We start from the raw sequence: 21781 nt of genomic DNA, 5'->3' as shown, positions 1-21781 counted from the left end.
CCCCCCCCCCCCCCCCCCCCAATCTCCTTCTCAGATCTCTTCCTGCTCCTCGGACCTACAGCGGTGCAGGTGACAACTGGAGGGAAGGTTGTTACTGAAATGAGCCAGCAGGGGGCTCTCCAATCAAACGATCAACACAAGGAGGCAGACATTACAACATGGCACTTTATCTACCTAGATACCTTTTACAGTGAAGAGAGAGAGACTATGTCCCCAAAATATATAGAATTAAAAAAAATAAAAGGTGAGGATAGTGTCCACACGGTGTCAAAGAGGACCTCCCATCGTGTTTCTCTGTAAGGTCTGGCTCTGGAGGGGTCCGGCATGTAGTGCAGACAGCCCAGAAAATGCCAAAGAAACCAGCCCGACTCCAGCTCCACCATCAGAGGACACATCACCTGCCTTGGTTTGACTGCAGTCATCTGTCAGACAGCCCATATCACTTCTTTGCCCAGCTTTCCTCCCATTCCTCTCCCCTGTTCTTTTTTCACCTCCCTCAGGTTGAAATGTTTCCACGCATTTCTCTCTTTATGCTCTGTGTTAAACAGATGTTGGTGAGCGATCTCTATGATGATGCTGTGCAGGTGAAATGTCCCGTAATGTTAGAGAATTGTTGATGTCTTGCAACAGTGAAAGCACCTCTGTGTGAGTATGACATTTAAGAATCGTGTCTCGCGTAAAGTCAGCCAGAATGTATGCAAGTTTGTTTTGGAAATTATTTATTCAAATTATTTAAGAAATGTATGTCTAAACATCCATATCAGTATTTTGTTTTAAGATTTCAGTTGTTTAAAATGTACATTTTGAACCTCAACTGCAAGCTAACTCTCCAAAGCCTTTTTTTTTTGTTTGTGTCAAATCAGGACTTGTGAGAAACCCGGGTGATTAATGAGCCCTCGGCCAAAGCCTCAGTTCTGATTTGTACTACAGTTTGCCAACATTATTATTTTCCATCGAAGTGCTGAGGTTGGACAGTTTACACGTTGACATTAGGTCTGAGTTACATCTTATGTCTGAAGCAACTCCATCTATTAAGAAAAAAGCCTGAGCTGAAAAATAGATCAGATTAATTCAGCCAATGGAACCAAGAAAACATTTCTGTGGTTCATTAAATTCCCATAACAGATTTGACAGTATATATCCTTCATGCCATGACAACAAGAAAGGAAAATGTCATGTCGAATAAGTTTTGCTGGCTTTTACCTCTTGTGCTATGAAAATGAATCAAAAGGTGTGCCAGTGTTAAGCTGTTCTGGTAATTGGTGTGATGGGTGTTATGAAACTAGTGCCTATAATTTAAAGTTTCACTTGAGTTTGAACATCTTTTGTTTGTTCGTTTATCACTTTGTGCCAATTCTGGTTTTGCCAATATTTTTTTGCAAATTTGCATCTCTGCTTGTTTGATCTGCTTGCCTGTTTGTTTATTGTAATTAAATCAAATACATTTATAATTGCTTTAAAAAAATAAAATGCGCCTTCATATTTATAACTAATTACTCCTTCTGTAAATGAAACTATTTATTAAAGAGAGAGGTGCCTCTGTTAAAGCTCAGATTCAGTGGGAAGCTAGAACGAATGTTGCAAAAAGACATACCACACCTTTTGTGTGATCGTTTTTGTTATTGAACTTTTTTTTATATCCACAAACATGACATTCAGTTTCCCTGTGTAAATTCACATTTCAAATAAAAGCTGAAAACTTGTTCTCTCTTGTTTTGGTACTTTGTGGATTCTCTGCATATTTAAGAACAAAAAAAGGTTTGTATTAGGGCTGCACAATATATCCTTGTTGTGTGCATGTGCCCATGCGCAACAGTCACATCGCGGAACGTGCCATGTCAAGCTAGTGAAATTAACTCAAACACCTCAACTTTTTTGCTGCGTGATACAAAAGGAAAACTCGCACAGTTCTCATTTTCTATGACTAATCTACAAGACAAGTAGGTCTGGTGTAACATAATTTAATTTAAGGGCTCTTGGAAACACAGAGTTTGTTGCTAGTGATAAGCAGGATCTGCAGGCACAGTGAGCAACCATTCACAATATTGATCTTGACCAGTTTATCAAACAGCCAAAGCAGGCCCGCCCCCGTTAGTAGTCGACAACTTGAAAACAAGTGAGGAACAGGAGAAAACCACGGAAACAGTGAAGTGGTTGCAAAAAGAAAAACAACTTTATTTTTCTACGTATTTTCATACAAAAATCCCCCGATTAATTCTAGGATGTTCAATTCCTTTCAAATACATCAATTGAAGTCAGCTGGCGAAAAAACATATCACAACATATATCGCAGAAAAGAAAGATAATGCAAAGTCAGTTTCCAAAATCTTGCTGCCTTAGTTTGCATTACTTTCAGACCCATAGAAAAGTGAAATAACAAAAAATTTGAGTGACTGCAAAGCAAATTCAAGGTGCAGTCCTTCTGCAGGTTAAGATTTTTGTAACATTTAAGTGCAAAATCCTGATTTTCTGTACGCTGGACTTTTTATGCACTACGGTTTATTCCAGCTTCCTTGGCAGAATCTAAGTACTTGAAACATGGAAAGATGCATCAATGTGAACCTTTTTTTTTTTATCACAAATGCACGCTCAAATCTGTTGTTATTTTTCCAGTTATGTCTGTAGACAAATGACAACTCTAGAAAACAACCTGGTGTTACTTAAAAGGCAATGACAACTTCGACTGTAGGTCAAGTCTAAGTATTTTACCCTTTCAGTAAGAGTGTGCATGCAAAGGATACAAACTGCCAAAACTGAGAGTGCACAACATTTAAAACAGCAGAGGAAGCACTACTGGTCACTCACGACTTTACCCTTTCAAAATGTGTTCTGAGGTGTTCATGTGCACCTGTGTGCTTTCTAATATTCACTTTCAGAAAGATATCTGCTCAAAATTGCTTTGTGCTCAATCAACAACTTTTGTTTAGTTTTTCTGTTTATTTTAGTAATGAAATGCATGTTGAACAGAATTACAAACCTGAGTTTATTGTTTAAAGTGCAGCATCACCCAAAACGTGTCTGTACACTTTATAGCTTTCAAGAGGAAGGTGAAGCATTATGTATTCTGTACACAGATAGCTACAGCATGACGTACCTGGAGTCACCCGTTGGTTAATGGGGGACACAGTGTGTCTCCGGGAAGGGGAGGAGACAGATGAAAGCCTGAGTCACTAACTGGTGCAAACCGTCCCACCTCACTCCACCCTCGCTGCCCTGAGGACATGTGACGTCAGTGCATTTCTTTCTCCTCACACTCTGCATCCTCTGTGTGTGGAGCCACGGCTTGATGTGCAGAAGTTTCACTCAGTGGTTTCATATTCTGTGGGCAGCAGACACACAAACACAGATCAGTCAAGTCAAACCCCAAACAACAAGGTTCCTTTACACAGGCGAGGGGATGCTGTGCTGAATATGATGCATTATTGTGGGGAGCCAACGGTCACAGAAACAATATGTTTGACGTTAGACTAAAGCAGGATCAGTACTGCATCTACTGTTGAAGTGTAAAGTAACTGAATACTATATTTGATGTGTGTGCAAATTTTGAGTCAATGGATCTTGATATTTTCTCCACAACCTTTCTGAAGGGAATATTTTTTTTATCATAAAATATTACATATTACAAACCCAACAACTAATATAGTGGTCAGACTCACCAGGACCAGCTTCAACAAAAATATTAATGGTTAATAATATAATGAGCTAATAATATATGGACGCATGCTTCCTTTACTTAGGTCATCATTTTCAGGTAAATCCACAGTCTTTCCAGCAGCAACAGTGACTGATTCAGTTGACCTCACGCACACTTTGATATTCAACAGACTGTTGGGATATAATACCTCAGATTAATAACCATCTAGCAAACATGAGACCTGCGCACCATAAAGTCCAGATGAGAACTCATGCGTAACATGCACACAGCCGCGCCAACAAAAGAGGGCAGGCAGCTTTTCACAGTTTGCTGCACTAATATAAAGATCAGCACCATTTTCATTCATGTAGGCTGTGCTTACTCCACCTCAGCAAACTGCTGTCTTCACTACGGCTTCATTTCCCATGTGTCTAAATGATGACCTTTATAATTCTACAGAATATGAGACATTATAGCCTCTGTTGGCCTGTAATTTCCTACATGGAAAACTGTCAATATTAGATATTTCGGGGACCTTTCTCCTTATACAGAGAGGAGCACAATATAAAAGGGCAGCCTGGGCGTTATTGATTGACCCATCCACTCTCGCTGAAGCATAAGATCGTGTGCAGACTCCCCTCCAGCTATATGTGCGTCTCTAGCAGAGCCAATCCGTGGCACCAGCCTAACCCAGTCAGTCGCTTTAAGACTATCAGTGCCATGGCACCATCAAATCCTCCGACCACTGGATCCTCCGCAGATTCTTATTAGTGACAGCGCGCCGCTAGGGGACTCATTTTACGCACGACCACCGACAGGCGCATACACTCTGTGCAGAGCCCCTGTCCTCCTGTTGCGCCATGGAGAACTCCAGCCTGTTGGGCGGCGACGCACAAAATGCTGGCTTGATAGACTTTCTTATGTCGAACACTTTGCAGCAAGTTGTGGATTTCTCAGAAGACACCACCATGGCTGGACTGGTGGCAAGTAGTGCAATCTTCCTGGAAGGCAACACATTCAGGATTGCCGATGGAGCGGAGTTTATGGCCGCTCCGCCGACGGAATCCCCTCACCTGATGCCTGCCTTTTGGGATTCCCCGCTCAACCACGGAATCAATGTATTCGTGGGACTGGTTCTTTGCTTCACTATGCTGGGGCTGGGCTGCACGGTGGAGGTTAGCCAGATTGGAGCACATATCCGCAGACCCATCGGGGTGCTGCTGGCACTGGTGTGTCAGTTTGTTATCATGCCCTTGGTGGCCTTTCTGTTGGCTTTAGCCTTCTCTCTGGATGATGTGGCAGCGATGGCTGTTCTCCTCTGTGGCTGCTGCCCGGGAGGAAACTTATCAAATATCATGTCTCTGCTGGTGCACGGGGAGATGAATCTAAGGTAGATATACTGTACTCATCTATGCAGTGAGTTATCACATGAACCTGTAAAAATATTTCATGAGGTTGAAGTAGTATGTTTGCGTTTGTTTTTCACGCACTGAAATAACGGGGACTTTAGTACCCTTTTTATGCATGACTCTAAAGTTCCACATGCTTCCCTAAAGTCAATGACACACGTTTGTCAGACTATAATGATCCAACACTGTGACCAACATTCATCCTATACTGCTATAACGGTGCGTCTTTGCTCTCCTCTCCTCAGCATCATCATGACAATATCTTCCACTCTGCTGGCGCTCGTGCTGATGCCGCTGTGTCTGTGGATCTACAGCCGGGCATGGATCAACACACCGGTGGTCAACCTCATGCCCTTCGGGGCCATCATCCTGACCCTGTGCAGCACTCTAATCCCCATTGGTTTAGGAGTAATGCTGAGGTACCGCTACACGCGTGTGGCCGACATTGTTTTGAAGGTAATTTAAGAGCAATTTATCAGAGTTACTTTTCAACTTAATGAATAGGTTGAATCAGTTAAATAACTAAATTTTGTGCCATTTAGACTCTGCGTACTTTAGGTTAAGAAGCACCTTTGCGCAACAAAGCGCACTGCGTAATTTTCCTTGCCTGTCATAAGGAGAGGGGGATGCTGACCGCAAAACAGTGACATCAAAGGCACTGTGTCAGGAAGAGCTCCTCCTTTCCCATTTCTGATAATTGCCACACATGAGGAAGGACCACATCAGTCACAATAGACAGTAACTTGAGGCAGCAGAAAAGCCTAGATGCAGATTCCAGCTCTGTGTGTAAAAAGTCATGTCAGTTTTAATTATATAGCCCAAAATCCCGAGTATTCCTCAGGTGGTGCAATCTTGACAACCTGTGACCCCCTTTATTCTTATAGACCATCAGTTCAGATGAGGAAAACAAAACAAAAAACATTTAACAGGAGAAAAGTAGGTGATGAGCTAGACCAAAGGAGTCTTCTTCTAGGATGGCAGGGTCCTCCAGTAGAGAGTACAGAACATCACCCTTATCTTTATATATTGTCTTTCCAGGCATCTCTGTGGTCTCTGCTGGTCACCCTTGTGATGCTGTTTATCCTCACTGGAGCCATGCTGGGGCCTGAGCTCCTGTCCACCATCCCGCCCTCTGTCTACATGGTGGCTGTCCTGATGCCCATGTGTGGCTACGCTGCAGGTTACGGCCTGGCCGTGCTCTTTGACCTGCCGCCAAACTCCCGCAGGTCAGTCTCTATGGAGACAGGATGCCAGAACGTGCAGCTGTGCACTGCCATCCTGAAGCTGGCCTTCCCCCCTCAGCTGATGGGAGGGATGTACATGTTCCCTCTCCTGTACGCCCTCTTCCAAGCAGCCGAGGCTGGTGTTTTAATCCTGACCTACAGGATGTACAGGAAGAAGGTCCTGCATAAACCAGACCCCATGGGGGACAGCGAGGACACGGATATAACATATCAAAGGTTTCAGGATGAGGATTTTGACTCATCTTATGGTGCTGTGACAGTGAGTGACCCAAACACCATCATGTTGGACCCATGTCCCCCTGATCCAACGCCTGTTTAACAATTTTAAAAATCAGTTCCCTACAGATGTAGGGGGGCAGAATAGAGACCTGCAAGTGGATTAATCATGCATAAAGAAAATCTGGGAACAAGAGAGACTATGCAGGGAAATGTCTATCACTTACCTGACTGCTGAAAAAAAGGTGCTTTGTGTCATAAGCTTCATTCATTCAATTTGACAATTCATGTCTGATACGGAATGGAAAAAAACAATGTTTTAAAGACATTGCTGTGTTACATATAAGGCAATTTTCATCAGCTAAGCTTACATCTGTGAAAGTAACATTAATCAGCAAACCATACCATCAAAGCAAGACAGCATTTAGTTTCACAAGTGAACAAACTGTGTGTGTGCATGTAAGAGAAAGGGAGACTAAAAATACAGGAGACAAACATATCAGTTTGTCAGTTCATTGCAGCGCCAAATTCAGTGTCCAATCCCCATAGACAGAACTAACGGAACAAAATGTACAATATGTGTATATTATAAACAACTGTATCAAAAAAATAAAATGTGTATAAAAAAACCCCTAAAGCTTGTATACCTTCATCACGTGTCTGCTGTTTTGGGGGAGAGAAAGGGAAAGCAGTCCCACACCTGACCCTAATTAGACCTAATGGAGAGCGCGTGTCGCCCAATCTACTTAAATATCCACACCTAGGAGCCTTGGTTGGTTGAACAAAATGGCAACGTATGGTGACGACGAGCCAGTCGACAGCTATTTCTATTCATCTTACAACCCTTACACGGGCAGATACCCCAGGCCTAGAGACGCGGGGTGGAAATATAAAAGTTACCTGTCCCACTATGGAGACACTTCGGATGCCTTCAACAACCAACAGCGAGCGCAGCTGAAATCCATCTTATCTCAAATCAATCCAAAACTCACCCCGAGGCTCAGGAAGGCGAACACTAAAGATGTGGCGGTGCAGGTCAACCCGAAGAGAGACTCATCTGTGCAGTGCTCCATCGGCCCGCGGACCCTCCTGGCCATGAAGCGGGACTTCCGGCGCAAAAGGAGGGAGGAGCAGCCCACGATGCCCGGCAGCTATGGCAGCCCCAAGGCAGCGGGCGCAGTGCGTTACCCCCGAACCCTCGCCGTGTATTCACCGATCGCCTACAGAAGCGTTACCTCCTTCCTGGTCGACGAAAACAACAATAAGGAAGCCTCCTGTGGCGAGGCGCAGACCAGAGAACCGCCCGGTGACCCGCCCGAGTACGCGGGGAAAAGCGACGGGAAGAGGAGCGAAGAGAACCAGGCTGCTGAGGCTGGAAAGACCGCAAAGCTCCCAGACCAGCGCAAAAAGCCAAAGTCCGAACAACAGGGGACGAGTGAAGATGTGCAGCCAGCTACAGAGGCGGCAAAGAGCAGGGGGCGCGTGCGCTTCCAGGTGAGTTGAATCACGCGCTCAGGTGAGTCCCGTGTGTTAGCGGAACCCCTTTACCGACTTACACACTTTTATTTGTTCATTATAGTTGGGCCTACTCTTAATGAATTACGTTTAAAGTTTTATTAAGTTAGCCAGAGGAAGCCATGATTGTCATGCTTTTTCAGTTACCTTTTCTCCAGGGAACTGTTACTGGTAGAGTGGCCTCTGAAAAGAAAATGTAAAAATTCTCAAGGAAAAAACAAACTATATAAATTAAGTCACACGGAAAGTATGCTACTCAGATAATGGGTCACTATCAACGATGTCCAGTAATAAGCAAATTATGAGTAGAAATTCACATATGGTAAACCTTAATGTTCAGCTGTGCCACAGTGAATAATGAAACGACTCCTGAAGATATGGAGGCTTCACTGGGATATGGACAGTCTCTTAGAGATGGACAGATGCTCTCTATTTCAAATTAAACTTGGTTTGATATAAATAAATCTAATTTGGAGTGTCAATCATATCACTAATTCTCTACCTAACTACTCTACCTACTAAATCCTGAAAGTGTCACCTCACCTGATAAATTCCAGCCTTGATGCTTTAGTTGACATCTGCATTTGTAAGTACTGACTTTATGAGAACTTAGGAAGGCAGGAAAACAAGCTGGGCTACATCTCATGAGGATAAAGTTAAACAGCAAATTTGCAAACTTCTGGCTATTATCTGCAAGCTTTGTGTCAGGATCGCAAAGATAAATCAAGCTGAAGGGACTTAATGGAAGACTGTAAAGATGAACTGCGCTTAATTGTTTAACATTAGTCCCCTGATATTGAGGGGTTGGGGTTGAGGAGGGAGTGAACAGACTCACTGACTTGCCTTTTGTCCTTCAGTTTCTGGAACAGAAGTATGGATATTATCACTGCAGAGAATGCAATCTGCGATGGGAAAGTGCCTATGTCTGGTGTGTTCAGGGAACCAACAAGGTGAGCACTTAATTCTAGGTGTCGGTGATGCAAATTCAGCCTGATTTGTGCAATAAATCAGGGGTCCACTGTATGAGGACCTACCTGCTATTAATCTCAAGCCTGGACATCTATAATGGTGCACTCTACAGCAGGAGTTCATCTTTTAGTAAAAACTGGTGTCACTTTTGTACCCAACTAGTTTTCAGATGGGGGTCCTGCTGTAATACTGTATTGTGGCAAAATGTCTATACTTTAATGTGGCATGGCATTTCAAGGCCACAGTATGCCTAGGTATGCCACTTAACTGAAGTATGGTGTCTCCCAGGTTTACTTCAAACAGTACTGTAGGAAATGCCAAAAGGAGTTCAACCCATACCGCGTCGAGGACATCACATGCCACGTGAGCCCTTTTCCAAGTTGCTCTTGTTGTAAATTAAAATATCATGTGCCACAATTACACCTCCATTTTTGTTTCAGACTTGTAACAAAGCACGCTGTTCCTGTGCAATAACGCAACGCCATGTTGACCCCAAACGGCCCCACAGACAGGACTTGTGCGGCAGATGCAAAGGCAAGCGGCTCTCCTGTGACAGCACTTTCAGCTTCAAATACATCATCTAGGAAGCGTCTCAACTGAACTTGGCCCTGTAACACATCAGTACAAGTCCTGTGGGGGGGGAAGTCTTCAACCCACTGCCACTATATTTGGCATCTTGCAGAATGTGTTTCAAAACTTAATTTCAGCCTATTTTGTGTTGAAACTAATGGTAAGCACCAAACACTTTACAGTGTAATAAATTGCAAATGTGCACTCTATACGGAAGCATTCTTTTCACTTCAAATCACTGTATTGAGGCCTTGTCTGGAAATGGAAGAAAGGTAACAAACTATCAATGCTTTATGTTCTAACCTGTTAGATGTTTCCTCAGAGTTATGATTAATGAATCAACATGAAACTCTTGCAGTTGCTGATTTAATAGGGGGGAGGGCAGCAGTGCCCCAGAGATTTAAGACTGCACTGGGGGCCAAGTGGATAATTAAGCACTACAGACTACAATAGTTAGTTTCTGCTGGTCTAAATACTAGCTTGTCTATCCTTGACTCTAATCCGATTTAACTTGTTGAAATTCCATTACAGAAACTATATGCCCTGAGGTACACAAATGAGACAGGTCCAGCCTGTTGGCACAAGAACAAGTCTTATTCTTGTTTACTCATAAATGTAATGTTATGAAAACATGACACTTAAGACCAAGGTTGTATACTGTATAATAGGTTTATTTATCCAGAGAGAAGGCTGGTATGTGAACAAGGAAGGGAAAATGTTTAATGCACCTCTACATTAAACATCTTCCAGGTAAATAATATTAAATAACAGCATTCAAATGTACCAGACAAGCAAGGAAATAAAGCTGAGGAATGAGTACAGTGACTGTTAATAATGTGCCATGACAAGATTTCCAGAAAGCATTCAATGTCCTGCAGTCACAGCAGCAAGTAGGGCCATTCTGAAAGCACAGCTTCAATGAAAACTGGATCAAAACGTGATCAACCTACATGGGGGGGACCCTTAGTCTCCCCTTGACAAGGCTTCTAGCAGAGCCTATGCTGGGGTGACGCGCTAAACAAAGATCACAGTGGAGAAGGAATGCATATGACTTGGCTAGAATGGCGTGGTCCTCCAGGAGAAGGCAGCTACACTAGCTCTCCTGTGCCATCATCACAAGGCAGACAAGTGACTAGTCCCAAATATGACCTGACCCCACCCCCCCTTGCAAGACCACAACCAAGGTAGCTTTTGGGAATAATTGTATGATTAGATGACAAAAGTGGAGCGGATCAATAATTAAATCTGGTCTTGGCTTTCTCATCACATTAGCTTTATACATACATCCTAGTCGGATGAACAGTGCATTACACAAAAGTACAAGGGGAAAAATACTGGTTTTACACTATACATTTTCTAAAATATATACAGAGTAAAATAAGTTATGTTTCCATAATGAGCTGTAACCAGTCTGCACTTCTGTGCAATTATATGCATTGGTGTGTGAGTGTATACCAGAATATCCAATATATACCACACAGTCAAGAGTCTCTAAAGGCAGCTACTTATTTGGTTAAAGAGTGAGTTTTGCGTGAAGACCTGTTGAAGGAGACTTCAAAGCAGATCAATAAACGGATATCTCTTTTTACACTCCCTGAAGGCAAACATTTCCCACAGGGTAACAATTGCATGTTAAATATCCTAACATTTACAACCTAGGATGTTAGCTCTAATAAAAAATACTTTTCTCAAAAAAATATTCTTGCAGTGCTCTCATCTTTCAAGCATGCTTTTGAAAACTTTTTTTTTTAAACAAGATTTTTGTGTTTGCTTATGAATCTTGAAAGCGTGTCCTCCCACAAACGACACCTCCTCTGGACTGTCTTACATGCTTCAATACCATCTTCCAGCCCAGGCCCTGAGCAAGCCACCGGCAGGTACGATGGGCCCCGCCAGGTCAGATCCAACCAAAAAAAAAAAAAATATATATATATAAAAAAAAAAAAAAAAAGTCATCGCACTACGTCCTTGCTTATTCTCTCCCAGGCACACCACCACATGACTTATTGCAACTGAATTTTGCAAGTTGGCTTGGTCTGGGAAACAATGTTAGCTTGAAGCATTCATACATGTAATAATATATGTTAAAGAGTCACAGTTATTCCCACACATCCTTTAGCCCTTTATAGGTGGAGTCTCTCTCGTCCTCCTCTGAAGCCCCTCTGTCTACCCTCTCTCTACAGCTGAGGTGAGGTCTGTGTAGAGCGGGGGGGGATTTGTGTCTAGTCCAGGCCTCCAACACCACAGGTTCACAGTCCAGTGCTGACCATGGTGGTGTGGGGCTGGCAGGCCTGCGCCTGACTCAGAGCCTCACGAATCTGCAGGTTGAGCTCCATGAGGCGGGTGCTAGCCTGAGACAGGTCCCTGCTGGGGCCTACCACCGCCAAGCAGCCCGTCTGGCCCAGCGTCTGGTGACGGAAGTAGATGTGCAGAAGGGTCTGGACTGCATTGTCTGTCTCGTTGCCAAAGATGTCGTTGGGCCACAAAGACCTGTTGATAAAAGGAGGGTTTTGATTATACAGACTAATTTTCTGTTTGTGCACACCAGCTGCCTTGTTTTATATCCATCCAGTGGTTGAAATGCTAAAGACCCCATTTTAAACATGTTTAGGTTGAACAGAAATACCTACTTCACTGCCACATTAAATCAAGGAAAACAGGTTTAGTTGGTAGCGGTTATACTTTTCCAGCGAATTCTACCATCGTTACATTACATTTATTCATTTAGCTGACGCTTTTAACCAAAGCGACTTACAATTGTTATACATGTCAGAGGTCACATGCCTCTAGAGCAATGATGGGTTAAGTGTCTTGCTCAGGGACACAATGGTGGATGGGTCACAGTGGGAATGAAACCCGGGTCTCACACACCAAAGGCATTTGTCTTATCCACTGCGCCATCGCCACCTCCAGTATATCAATACACTATATCAGACTTCAGAGTGTTGTGACTGACATGCAAAGTAGGTTTTTGTCTTTAGTTAGCCAATGGTATTAGTTACATTAGCCAGAGTAGGTTATTGACGGCACAGCTGATGATGTAGTTGCCTACATCATTCCATTGTTTAAGCTATTAAAAATGCAGACATGTTCACATTGCAATAGTTTTCTTGAGATTATAATGAAATTAAAAAAAGCTGTAAACAGCAACTCTGGCAACAAGATTTCTCCTTACTTACATTTTTAGTCTTTATCGTCAGTTAACTTCATAAATTTGTTGACCTGTCATATTAGCACAAAAGGCTGATTTGTGTCTTTGCTGTGGAATTATAATGATCATCTCACCTAAAGACTTTGACCTGCGTGATGGCAGAGCTGAAGTCTCTGGCTCTCAGAGTTTCAATCAGGGACTGGATGGCCGTCTCTGTGTTGGTTTGAGCTGTGTCTGACATACACACATCCTCCTGACCGTCATTTCCTGTTTCTGCCTCCTTCAAACAGCTCTCTAGGATTGTGAGTTCTTCAGACATGTTGGTCACCTTGGAAACGGAGACATAAAAACGTTAATATCCTCGCATACATGTGCAATATCTATCTGGGAGGTCAGCAAAGCGAACCTCTTGACTAAATATTAACTGGAATAGCTGACACCATCACTCCATGTGAGAAATTATTTAATGTCATTACTTTAATCTAATTAAAGCTCCACCAAGATGCAGTACAGATGGGGATAGACTGCAGCCCACATTCGGCAATAATTGCTTTAATAATTCTGTAGTTACAATACTTGTAAAATAACTTGCTACTAATGTACGTACAATATTATTTTAATGTAAAATATAATAAAAAACTAACTAAACTAAAAATTTAATGACAAACAACTATAGAAAAAGAGATAGCAATCTTTGGAGAGCAGTGCTCTAACAGCATGATGTAATATAATGCAATTTGAGATGGGAAAGCTGTAACCTGCCACAGTTCTTTTCTGCGGCAAAGATAAACCCCAAATAAACGTAAAATGCATTTCAGATATGTTTTATCATTACGATGACGTATGTTCGAAACCTAAACAACAAAATGTATCCATGCAAATCCTAACCTCATTTCGAAGCTGTCAACAACAAATCCAGGACAATTTTAGTCTCACCTCTGCCTCTCTCTTGATGGTGTCCACCCTGCTGATCAGCTTACAATAGGCCTGGAAGAGCAGCAGCAGCTGAAAGTGCAACTTATAGAGCCTGCGACATAACTCCAGCTCCTATAGAGACAGAAACATTAACAGAGTCACATGCCTGCATAATGGTCTTACCTGCACTGAAATTACTCTGATGATCTTATGATTAGACAGATGGGTATCCTGGGTTAGAGACGTGGGAGTACATGAAAAGGTTAACATGGCCGAGAGCAAAGTGCCATCCGGTTTGGGCCACGGAGCAAGAGTTGAGTCTACCACTAATAGAATTAGTCATAAGATCTCAATTAGAAAACTATTCATCACCACCTCCTGTGATGCTCCCTACGGGCTACTGGGACCAGTGTGGCCGACTAGATGAATGACCCAAAGACGTGGGTAATTAAGAAAAGTTAAGACCCTAATCCAGGAGGGAGAAAAAAAAAAAGGTAATTTGAATATATATAGAAACTGAATAATACACACGCAAAATAAACATCTAACTATATGATCTCTCCACCCGTCCTCTACAAACACAGGCGCCCCCTCTGAAATCATCAGTAACTCTACAATGAATACACGTTTAAAAATCTTCATCTATCTGCAGACGGAATCAGTGTGCAGAACAAAGCGGTTAAGACATTGATTATCAAGGCTGGATGTAGCAACAGAGAAAAAAAAGCAGATATTGCAATACAGGATAACTTAAATTATGATTGGGTGGATGGGAGAGTTGAGCTGGGTTACATGACCGATCAAGGCAGAGACAGCGATACAGATGTGGGTGAGGGTGGTGTGGCAGAGCACAGTCCATGATTGTCAACAGCGCAGGTATGCACAGAGAGAGATGAGATGATCAGGTGTTTTGTTCAGATGTCATGATTATTAACAGTCTATAATATGAGAACCACTTACTGCTAGATTTTCCATTTGCTAAGCAAGAAGGTGAGCAGGTCACACACAAAAAAACCCAACAACAAACAAAACAGAAGGAGAGAAAGACCAAGAATTAGTGAGCTTTAACATGGCAGCTGAGACACAGTGACCTGACGTGCAAGGAGTGGTGTTTTGTCATCTTCCCTTCACATAGGTCAGGGAAGGTTCAGTGCCAAAACACATGTGAGCTCACTTCAGCAGTAACAGAAACCTTTATTCTAAGAGGCTGAATAACAGCATGTATTATGAGAAAGGAAATGTATGGTAGAGGCTACAGGAGGAGGAAGGACAGTGGAGTAAAAGACAGACTGACTGATCAGTTTTAACGTAAGCGTGAAGTCCATTGATCTGAGCAAGAACTCAAGTTCAGTCAAAATTCAAAGACTCCACGCAACTGAGGACAACTGAGTTAAAAGTGGGAAAACCTGAATATCGGTCTTCAAATTCTCATCACTCTTCATTCTCTTTGACTTAATTATCTCCTAAAATATATACACATATTATGATCAACATGGTGTGAATAAAACTAATATTTCTCACAAATTAAGTAGAAGAATTGTATAAAACTTGCAATCTTACAAGATTGTTTTTGAAAGTCCAACTGAAATCACATTTAGTCAAAAATAATGTCAGCGTGTTTTTAATTTTATTGTATTAATATTTTTTCTTTATCAAAAAGGAAGGGGAAAAAAAGTGTTGGTGTCTGCGTTTGATTGACAACAGCAGGCAGGCCGAGCCCCTGCAGGGGAATGAGAGTAAACAAACCTGTGCTGTAGCCTACAGATCACGGGCAGACAGCCTGTTCTTAGTGGTATTAAAAAGAACCACACCAGCATCTGGACTGGACTGGAAGTGACATTTGCATGAACGTTTACATGAGTTTTAATGTGGGTCGTTGTTCAAAGTCTATCTGCTGTGGTGTGTAGCCAAGGGTCTAAGGGTAGAGGGCATTGTATGATGTACAGATTGTAAAGCCCCTTGAGGCAAATGGTGATTTGTGATGTTAAGGTATATAAATATAACTGACTTGACTAGCACTGCTTTATGCCAATATGGTTTAAAAAGAAGCCATCTGCTTGGCTGTATGGATGGAGTAACAGTATTCTGACAAACAAATGCAAAACTAGGCAGCGTCATCATAAAACTAAATTTTTCTCCCTTTTGGTTTCTGACATCGAGTGATTTGCACTGCACATACTGTATTCATGCTGTAGCAAACAAGAAACATGCAACCATTTCCAAGTATTAATGCAGAGTCCTCAGAGGTTACAAAATTCATTATTTCATCAATCAGTTGCAACACAAATTACAATTAATAAAGTGAAAGTGTTCACTCCTACCTGTGCATGAGTGTTGAGTCGTTGGCTGCTGTCTTTGTCCCCAAATGTTTTCCTGCAGTTCTCCAGCCACTACAAGGTTGAGAGGACAGGAATGAGTGAGAGACAAGACAAAAAAAAATAAATACACACACACACACACACACACACACACACACACACACACACACACAGATCAGGGAAGGGAGAGGTAGATTGGTAACAAAGGCAAAGCAAGAGCTTGTTTTCCTCCCTTGGATGTCTGCATCTACATTTGTGTGCATATGTAATAAAGGTTGGTCGGGGAGGAGATTTAATAAGTGTGCTGTACTTAGCGAATTAAAGAAGGCCTGTTCCAGAGCACAAGATACTATCTAGCCCTCCAGGGACCATTGCCGTCTCATTCAATTTGTGCCCCCGCATCCCAGAACCCTCTGCAATCTCATCTCTTCTTTTCATTCCCCTCCCCGTCCGTTCCTCCTCCCCCCAGCCCTCACAGCTTCTCCTGCCAGGCCTTCTATAACTGATTTAGGAGTGCTGAGGGTTATTTTTATCCCCTCAGCAGGGGATGTCACTAGTGATGCAGACACTAACGGCAGCTAAATCTACTCATACCAAACACTGATTCAATGTCTGCCCCGCTGATGAGACAAACTGGGGCTTATCTAGCACAGCATCAGCTGTTTGTCTCCATGGCCTTCCACGGTGTGATGGCACAGAGATAAAGAGCAATACATACATGCTTCCTAAGCCCATCTGTATTGAGATGACAGACACACACACACACACACACACACACACACACACACCCCAACTTAAACCATTCTTGACAATGGCAGAAGATGTGAGGCAATGTGTCCTGGGGGGAAAAGGATCAAAGAGAATGGGAAAGCACATATGGTTGAGTGTGGAAGATATTTGGTGACTTACAAGCTCTGCTGCTTCTCTCTTGGCGTTGTAGGTGTCCAGGTGTTCCTGTAACTCCAGCACACTAAACTTCAGAGTCTCCAACAGTCCACAAGAGACCAGCTACAACGGCAAGACAGGACAACACATACATTAACCCACAACACCACCCAATACATACACAGTACATGACACAAAAATATCTACAGCAGGACACACACACACATAAAAGGAATACGCATAACGTGCAGCACTGCTTTTGCAAAATAACAGATACATGTTACTGCAACCAGATTATTTTGTTTTAGCTCTTTTAATTTTATAAAAAATTATTGCAGACAGCCATGCAGAACAGCCTCACCGTCTCTGCATCCAGCAGCACAGTGGGACATTGGGAGCAGGACGTCATGACTTCCAGGGAGCTGAGGAACTGATTACCCATTCGCTGGAGCCTTTCCCCAAGAAAGTGAACAGATGAATGTGTAATGGAGCCAAATTTCCTCTGAATGCTCTGTATTAAGCAAGAATGTGGGGTGGGGGGGGAGAGAACAAATCTTGTTGAGAATGCTCACTAGTAAACAAGACTGTAGATGACTAAAGATAAGCATTTAGAAGGCGTTTACCTGAAAGAGTCGAGAGAACACGTGGAACGTGTAAACAGCAGAGGAACCATCTGTATCTGACAACATCTGGTTGACATGGCAACGCCAAGCCTCCTCCTCATTGTCATAGGCAACAGGCTGGAAAGCTGCCAGGATGGCAGAGAGGAAGGGCGAAGGGGGCGGAGAGGCCTGAATCTCTGGGAAGCAGTCTGCGTCACCTTCATCTTGACTGAAACACACACGGGGGCCAATAAGCTACAATCCGACATGTTGTACACTCTCGTCAGTCTTAAGGACAAATGTAAACACACACACACACACGCTCATCCTCGCTAGCTGCAAGTAAACAACGTAGCGTCATCCTTTCTCTGCCTCCCTCACTGCAGATTTTGCTGCAGTATATTGAGGGATCTAATCTACTGCAGTGCTTTAGCATAACAACAACATATGAGCTATTAGCATTTTAGCATCATGCAAACATCTCTCTCTCTCTCCCACACAGAGATACTCACAGGCCTGTAGGACCAAACAGCCTGAAGAAGCAGACAGAATATAAATATCTAAAGCCTGCGCTGCCAAGCGCTGTAGCGGACACAGTCTCTGTCCTCATCCTCACCCCAACTACCGCTTTCCTTTTCTCTTTCCTGCACTCTCTCCCCTTGTCTGCAGCTCGGCTGTGCTGCAACTGCTAACAGCACTAGCGCATTGCACTCCCATCCCACACAGGACTGCAGAGAGCTCTATACGAGCTGGGGTACACACACACAGACACACACACACACACCCCCCCCCCAAAACGGACCAAGCTCCTAACCTCACAGAGGTCGAACGTTGCCGAGTTGTTTTTTTATCTTGCTCCCTCCAGGTCACATAAATCTTCATACATAGGAAAACACTAAACTGGTTAGCGATTCGCTGTTTTCAGACAATCACTCACAGCACAACCCTGCTCGCACATCAATCATGCATAGGGTAGCTAAGTGAAAGACCTTGACTACAGTGATTTATGCGAGTACGGGACTAAGTGAGTGGCTCTGTGTGTGTGTGTGCGCGCATGTTTGTTCAGCATATTGCTTCAGTGTAGTTTAAAACCCTGACTTTACAAGTGTCCTCCAGCCAGAATTGGCCCACTTTGAAGAGGGAATGTTTAAATGTGGATTGGAGCCAGCCTACCCTGGCCCCCCTTCATAGTTCCGCCCCATACGGAAGCCATGCCAGGGTAGAAACTACCCATCATACCATCTCAAAAAAGTCTTCATCTCAGTGAAGCTGTCCAGCCACGTACTGTAATCTGTATACCTTCATAAGTGGCCATTTTTATTACAATAAAAACTTTGGAAATGATCATGTAAAAATAAATTTAAGCTGTACTGCATCGCAGGACCTTAGACATTGCTTTCTTAAATGGACAGTTCTAATCAGGGTTTCACCCAGACATTGGTTAGCAGAGGTGGAAAATGTCAAAAAAAATTGACAGTACAGAAAATGTTAATGACACAACTCAAGTCATATGGAATGATGCCTCAAAGGGTCACATCCATCGTAGCAGTCTATACGCGTGTCAACAAACCCAGAGACCAGGACTAATTTGTCATTTAGGTTACAGATATAAGATGACTGATGGGGTAGGCATTCGTGACATGGCATGCATCTAGGGAGGAAATGGTTACCGTTAATGATAAACCACAGTAAAATTTCCTGATAGTTATATTACCGTACACATTTTTATTACCATGATAACCAGGCTCGGTTATTGTGTTTTGATAAACTCATAGCAAATACTGTCCAGCATCAACCAAAGTTATAGATAGTCTCCCAGAAGCAGGTGCGCATGCGCAGTATGCAACGTGGGTTTGTTTGGGTCAATGACAACACGGCGGAGGACAGCGCAGCGAAGGTTTTTCAGTCACTCTGAAGACTGATCAATCAAGTTTCCCTCAGCACTCTTATAAAAAAATAAAATATGAAGAAAATTGCCTTATAGCGAATGCAGGGTGAGTTAACTTTTAGCTTTGGTTTGTCTGCCTAACTTGCTAACAGCTTGTAAACTGAAGCTGTCAGTGTTGCTGCTCTTAAAAAAATTATTACACACTGTTCTGCTGCTGTATGCATCGTGTGTCTGCAGACTTTATTCTCCCACTGTACGTTGTACTAAAGTACATTTGAATCTTTTTCAGCACATTTTAACAATACGTGATAATACTGATAACCGTGATCATTTACTATATCACTATAATCGTGATGTGAAATTTTCATAACATTTCATTTCTACGTGTATCTTTTCTGATTTGCTGTAAAACTGGAGTGGTCTTGATCCAAAACAATCCACTTACCTGGACATGCTAGAGAAGTCCGCCTCCTCCTCCTCACAGCGCTCATCCAGCTCCTTCAGGGCCTGTGTCACATCTTCCTCCCATACAGAGCCACAGGTGCTGCCAGGATCTGGATCTGGCTTCGTCTCTGGCGGCATGGGCGAGGGCAAAGATAGAGGCAAGACTGTTTGGGATTCCTCCTCACAGAGGGACCCTGGTGGAGTGTCTATGGCTGGCGGGGGAGGGGGAGCTGGATCCAGCTCTTCCTGAGGGTCCTGGGTCTCTTGGGTTTCCTGAGCATCCTGAGGGTCGTGCGAGTCTGGGAGGTCACACAGCTCTTGTGGATCAGAAGGCAGAGGGGGGGCGCTGCAAAACCCCGTGTCCTCACTCACACTGCTGCTCAGCTCGTCCGCTGCGGTCATGCTTACAGCATCCTGTAACACAAGCCAGATGGGGGCACTCAGGTGCAGTTTCGCAGATGTCCCCACATGGTAAATCGACAGTACTTGTATAGCGTGCCTTTCTAGTTTCCGAACCATTCAAAGCGCTTTACATTACATGTCTTATTCACCCCGGTATTTTGCCCAAGGACACTTCGACATGCGGGGTGGCAAAATCTGGAGATCTTCCGATTAGTGGGCGAACTGCTCTAAGCCATAGCCGCCCGACATTAAAAAAAAAAAAAAAACATATCTTAACGGTCACTGTTAACTCTTCATTATCTGGTTGTCCTAACAACGGCGGCTCTTACTATCAATTTGAGAACACCGTTTCACTGCTGAACCTATTATAGGTTGAATTAAGACTGCTATAGCCTATACTTAAGAAAACATTAGTTTCAATTATACGAGAGGGACTTTTAAGTTGGCGCTTTTTTACGATGTTCACTTCCTTGGAGATTGTTCTTTGTGTCACTCTATAAGCTTAAGTCTCTCGTGAGAAATGAAGGAAAAATAAAAGAATCAATAAACAGAAGCCAATATCAATCTATCACTGAAATGGCACGAAAAACTCTACCTCATTGCTAATAAAAACGTTAGCATGATGGTGAAACGTCGGGCAGTGAGAGCTAACAGGACAGCAGATGAATGAGATGATACTGTGGATTTCATGCTCTGACGCACGTTACATCTGTACGGACTGATTTATGACCTGCATTCCATAGCTACACATAAATGATGGACTGTATTAGTGATATAACAAATTCACCAAACAGCAGTAATCAACAGTGGGTAGATGCTAATTGAGGCTACAGTTTTATTATCCACAACGGAATATATTTATATCTGGTTAAATTAGCACAAAACCAGTAACAGTGTCTGACTCTGACAAAGGACATTCCAGATAGATTCCACATGTAAAGTAACCCTGTTGACATAAAGCCCAGGCGTGGGGGATGATATGCTGGGTGATGGCACAGAGAAGGGCCTCTAATTAAGAGCACTTGGTTTTTTCCCTGTCTTGTTCTGTTATTTAAAAGTCTAATGCATTGTGAATGTTGAGTGTGGCAGGCAGCCAGTACATCACTGAGACAGCAGCTATATTACAGAAAGCTTTTAGAAGTGGTTGTGGCCATCCTGGAGGGAATGAGTAAGCGTATTGATGGTTTTATCTATGGCTCATTACACTAAGAGCTGGGGCTGGGATGGGGGAGATGTCCTTGGGATGATATTGAGACCACTGGCTAGATTGAGTTCCTAGAAAGTTACATTCAGTTCTGTGTATAGAGCACCGTCAGTCGGGGGTTGGACCACCTACTTACAGTAAATATCTATGGAAGTAAGGCTACTCCAATAATCCCATATTTGAAGGTAAATAATTGGGCCACTTCACACACACACACACTGCATGTGCTATTGCAAATCAGCGCAACGTAATGTACATAAACTACACTGTTAGTGATAAATGTCAGTAGCAGTAGACAGATCACAAGAAAGCCTATGGCATGTTGATATGGTAGCAAACCTTATACTCACACAAGCTTCTGCTGAAGATAAAGGAGCTGGTGTCCATTTCACAAGTGTTTAATAGAAGATTTAGT

General features: G+C 43.0%; 5 protein-coding genes and 1 long non-coding RNA gene across 18 annotated transcripts in view; 3 read left to right on the top strand and 3 right to left on the bottom strand.

Moving 5' to 3' along the window:
- Positions 1 to 1703, top strand: part of slain2 (SLAIN motif family, member 2) — a 15477-nt gene extending 13774 nt beyond the window's left edge. For both annotated transcript variants that reach the window (XM_046050260.1, XM_046050259.1), the window contains one exon: positions 35 to 1703. In XM_046050260.1, the coding sequence (XP_045906216.1) occupies positions 35 to 98 (64 nt within the window). In that variant the 3' untranslated portion in view covers positions 99 to 1703. The remainder of the gene's footprint in view (positions 1 to 34) is intronic.
- LOC123971473 overlaps positions 1 to 3314 on the bottom strand; it is a 24605-nt gene extending 21291 nt beyond the window's left edge. Inside the window, exon 1 of the long non-coding RNA XR_006825194.1 lies at positions 3095 to 3314. This is a non-coding gene — a long non-coding RNA (uncharacterized LOC123971473). The remainder of the gene's footprint in view (positions 1 to 3094) is intronic.
- Positions 1 to 21781, bottom strand: part of LOC123971410 (cytoplasmic FMR1-interacting protein 1 homolog) — a 1205200-nt gene that overhangs the window by 789854 nt on the left and 393565 nt on the right. The gene's annotated exons all lie outside the window — the stretch shown is intronic.
- slc10a4 (solute carrier family 10 member 4) lies at positions 4495 to 6639 on the top strand. Its single transcript, XM_046050281.1, has 3 exons — positions 4495 to 5024; positions 5289 to 5499; positions 6082 to 6639. The coding sequence occupies exons 1-3, from the start codon at positions 4495 to 4497 to the stop codon at positions 6604 to 6606; spliced, it is 1266 nt and encodes a 421-aa protein (XP_045906237.1). The 3' UTR covers positions 6607 to 6639.
- On the top strand, positions 7234 to 9766 carry zar1 (zygote arrest 1). The gene is made up of 4 exons (XM_046050289.1): positions 7234 to 7997; positions 8876 to 8968; positions 9276 to 9350; positions 9428 to 9766. Exons 1-4 carry the CDS (start codon positions 7290 to 7292, stop codon positions 9569 to 9571), a joined length of 1020 nt encoding a protein of 339 aa, XP_045906245.1. The 5' UTR covers positions 7234 to 7289; the 3' UTR covers positions 9572 to 9766.
- fryl (furry homolog, like) overlaps positions 10211 to 21781 on the bottom strand; it is a 68001-nt gene continuing 56430 nt past the window's right edge. For 9 of the 12 annotated variants that reach the window (XM_046050177.1, XM_046050176.1, XM_046050178.1 and 6 more), the window contains 9 exons: positions 19762 to 20174; positions 17450 to 17657; positions 17188 to 17337; positions 16851 to 16949; positions 15945 to 16013; positions 14584 to 14601; positions 13645 to 13755; positions 12843 to 13036; positions 10211 to 12047 (listed from right to left, as the gene is read on the bottom strand). In XM_046050177.1, coding sequence (XP_045906133.1) covers positions 11807 to 12047; positions 12843 to 13036; positions 13645 to 13755; positions 14584 to 14601; positions 15945 to 16013; positions 16851 to 16949; positions 17188 to 17337; positions 17450 to 17657; positions 19762 to 20174 — 1503 coding nt within the window. In that variant the 3' untranslated portion in view covers positions 10211 to 11806. Of the gene's footprint in view, positions 12048 to 12842; positions 13037 to 13644; positions 13756 to 14583; positions 14602 to 15180; positions 15859 to 15898; positions 16014 to 16850; positions 16950 to 17187; positions 17338 to 17449; positions 17658 to 19761; positions 20175 to 21781 lie in introns of those variants that run through there. The other 3 variants (XM_046050168.1, XM_046050175.1, XM_046050179.1) reach the window with 2 other exon arrangements.

Source organism: Micropterus dolomieu, linkage group LG05, assembly GCF_021292245.1.
Source record: "Micropterus dolomieu isolate WLL.071019.BEF.003 ecotype Adirondacks linkage group LG05, ASM2129224v1, whole genome shotgun sequence".
Lineage (NCBI taxonomy): Eukaryota > Metazoa > Chordata > Actinopteri > Centrarchiformes > Centrarchidae > Micropterus > Micropterus dolomieu.
This window is presented reverse-complemented; position numbering and strand designations above follow the sequence as displayed.

Bases quoted from the DNA above. Each gene is read 5' to 3' on its own strand.
- zar1 (XM_046050289.1), top strand. From the start codon at position 7,290: ATGGCAACGTATGGTGACGACGAGCCAGTCGACAGCTATTTCTATTCA. The intron at 7,998-8,875 runs GTGAGTTGAATC...TTTGTCCTTCAG, and splicing joins GGGGGCGCGTGCGCTTCCAG to TTTCTGGAACAGAAGTATGG. The intron at 8,969-9,275 runs GTGAGCACTTAA...GGTGTCTCCCAG, and splicing joins GTGTTCAGGGAACCAACAAG to GTTTACTTCAAACAGTACTG.
- slc10a4 (XM_046050281.1), top strand. From the start codon at position 4,495: ATGGAGAACTCCAGCCTGTTGGGCGGCGACGCACAAAATGCTGGCTTG. The intron at 5,025-5,288 runs GTAGATATACTG...TCCTCTCCTCAG, and splicing joins CACGGGGAGATGAATCTAAG to CATCATCATGACAATATCTT. The intron at 5,500-6,081 runs GTAATTTAAGAG...TTGTCTTTCCAG, and splicing joins TGGCCGACATTGTTTTGAAG to GCATCTCTGTGGTCTCTGCT.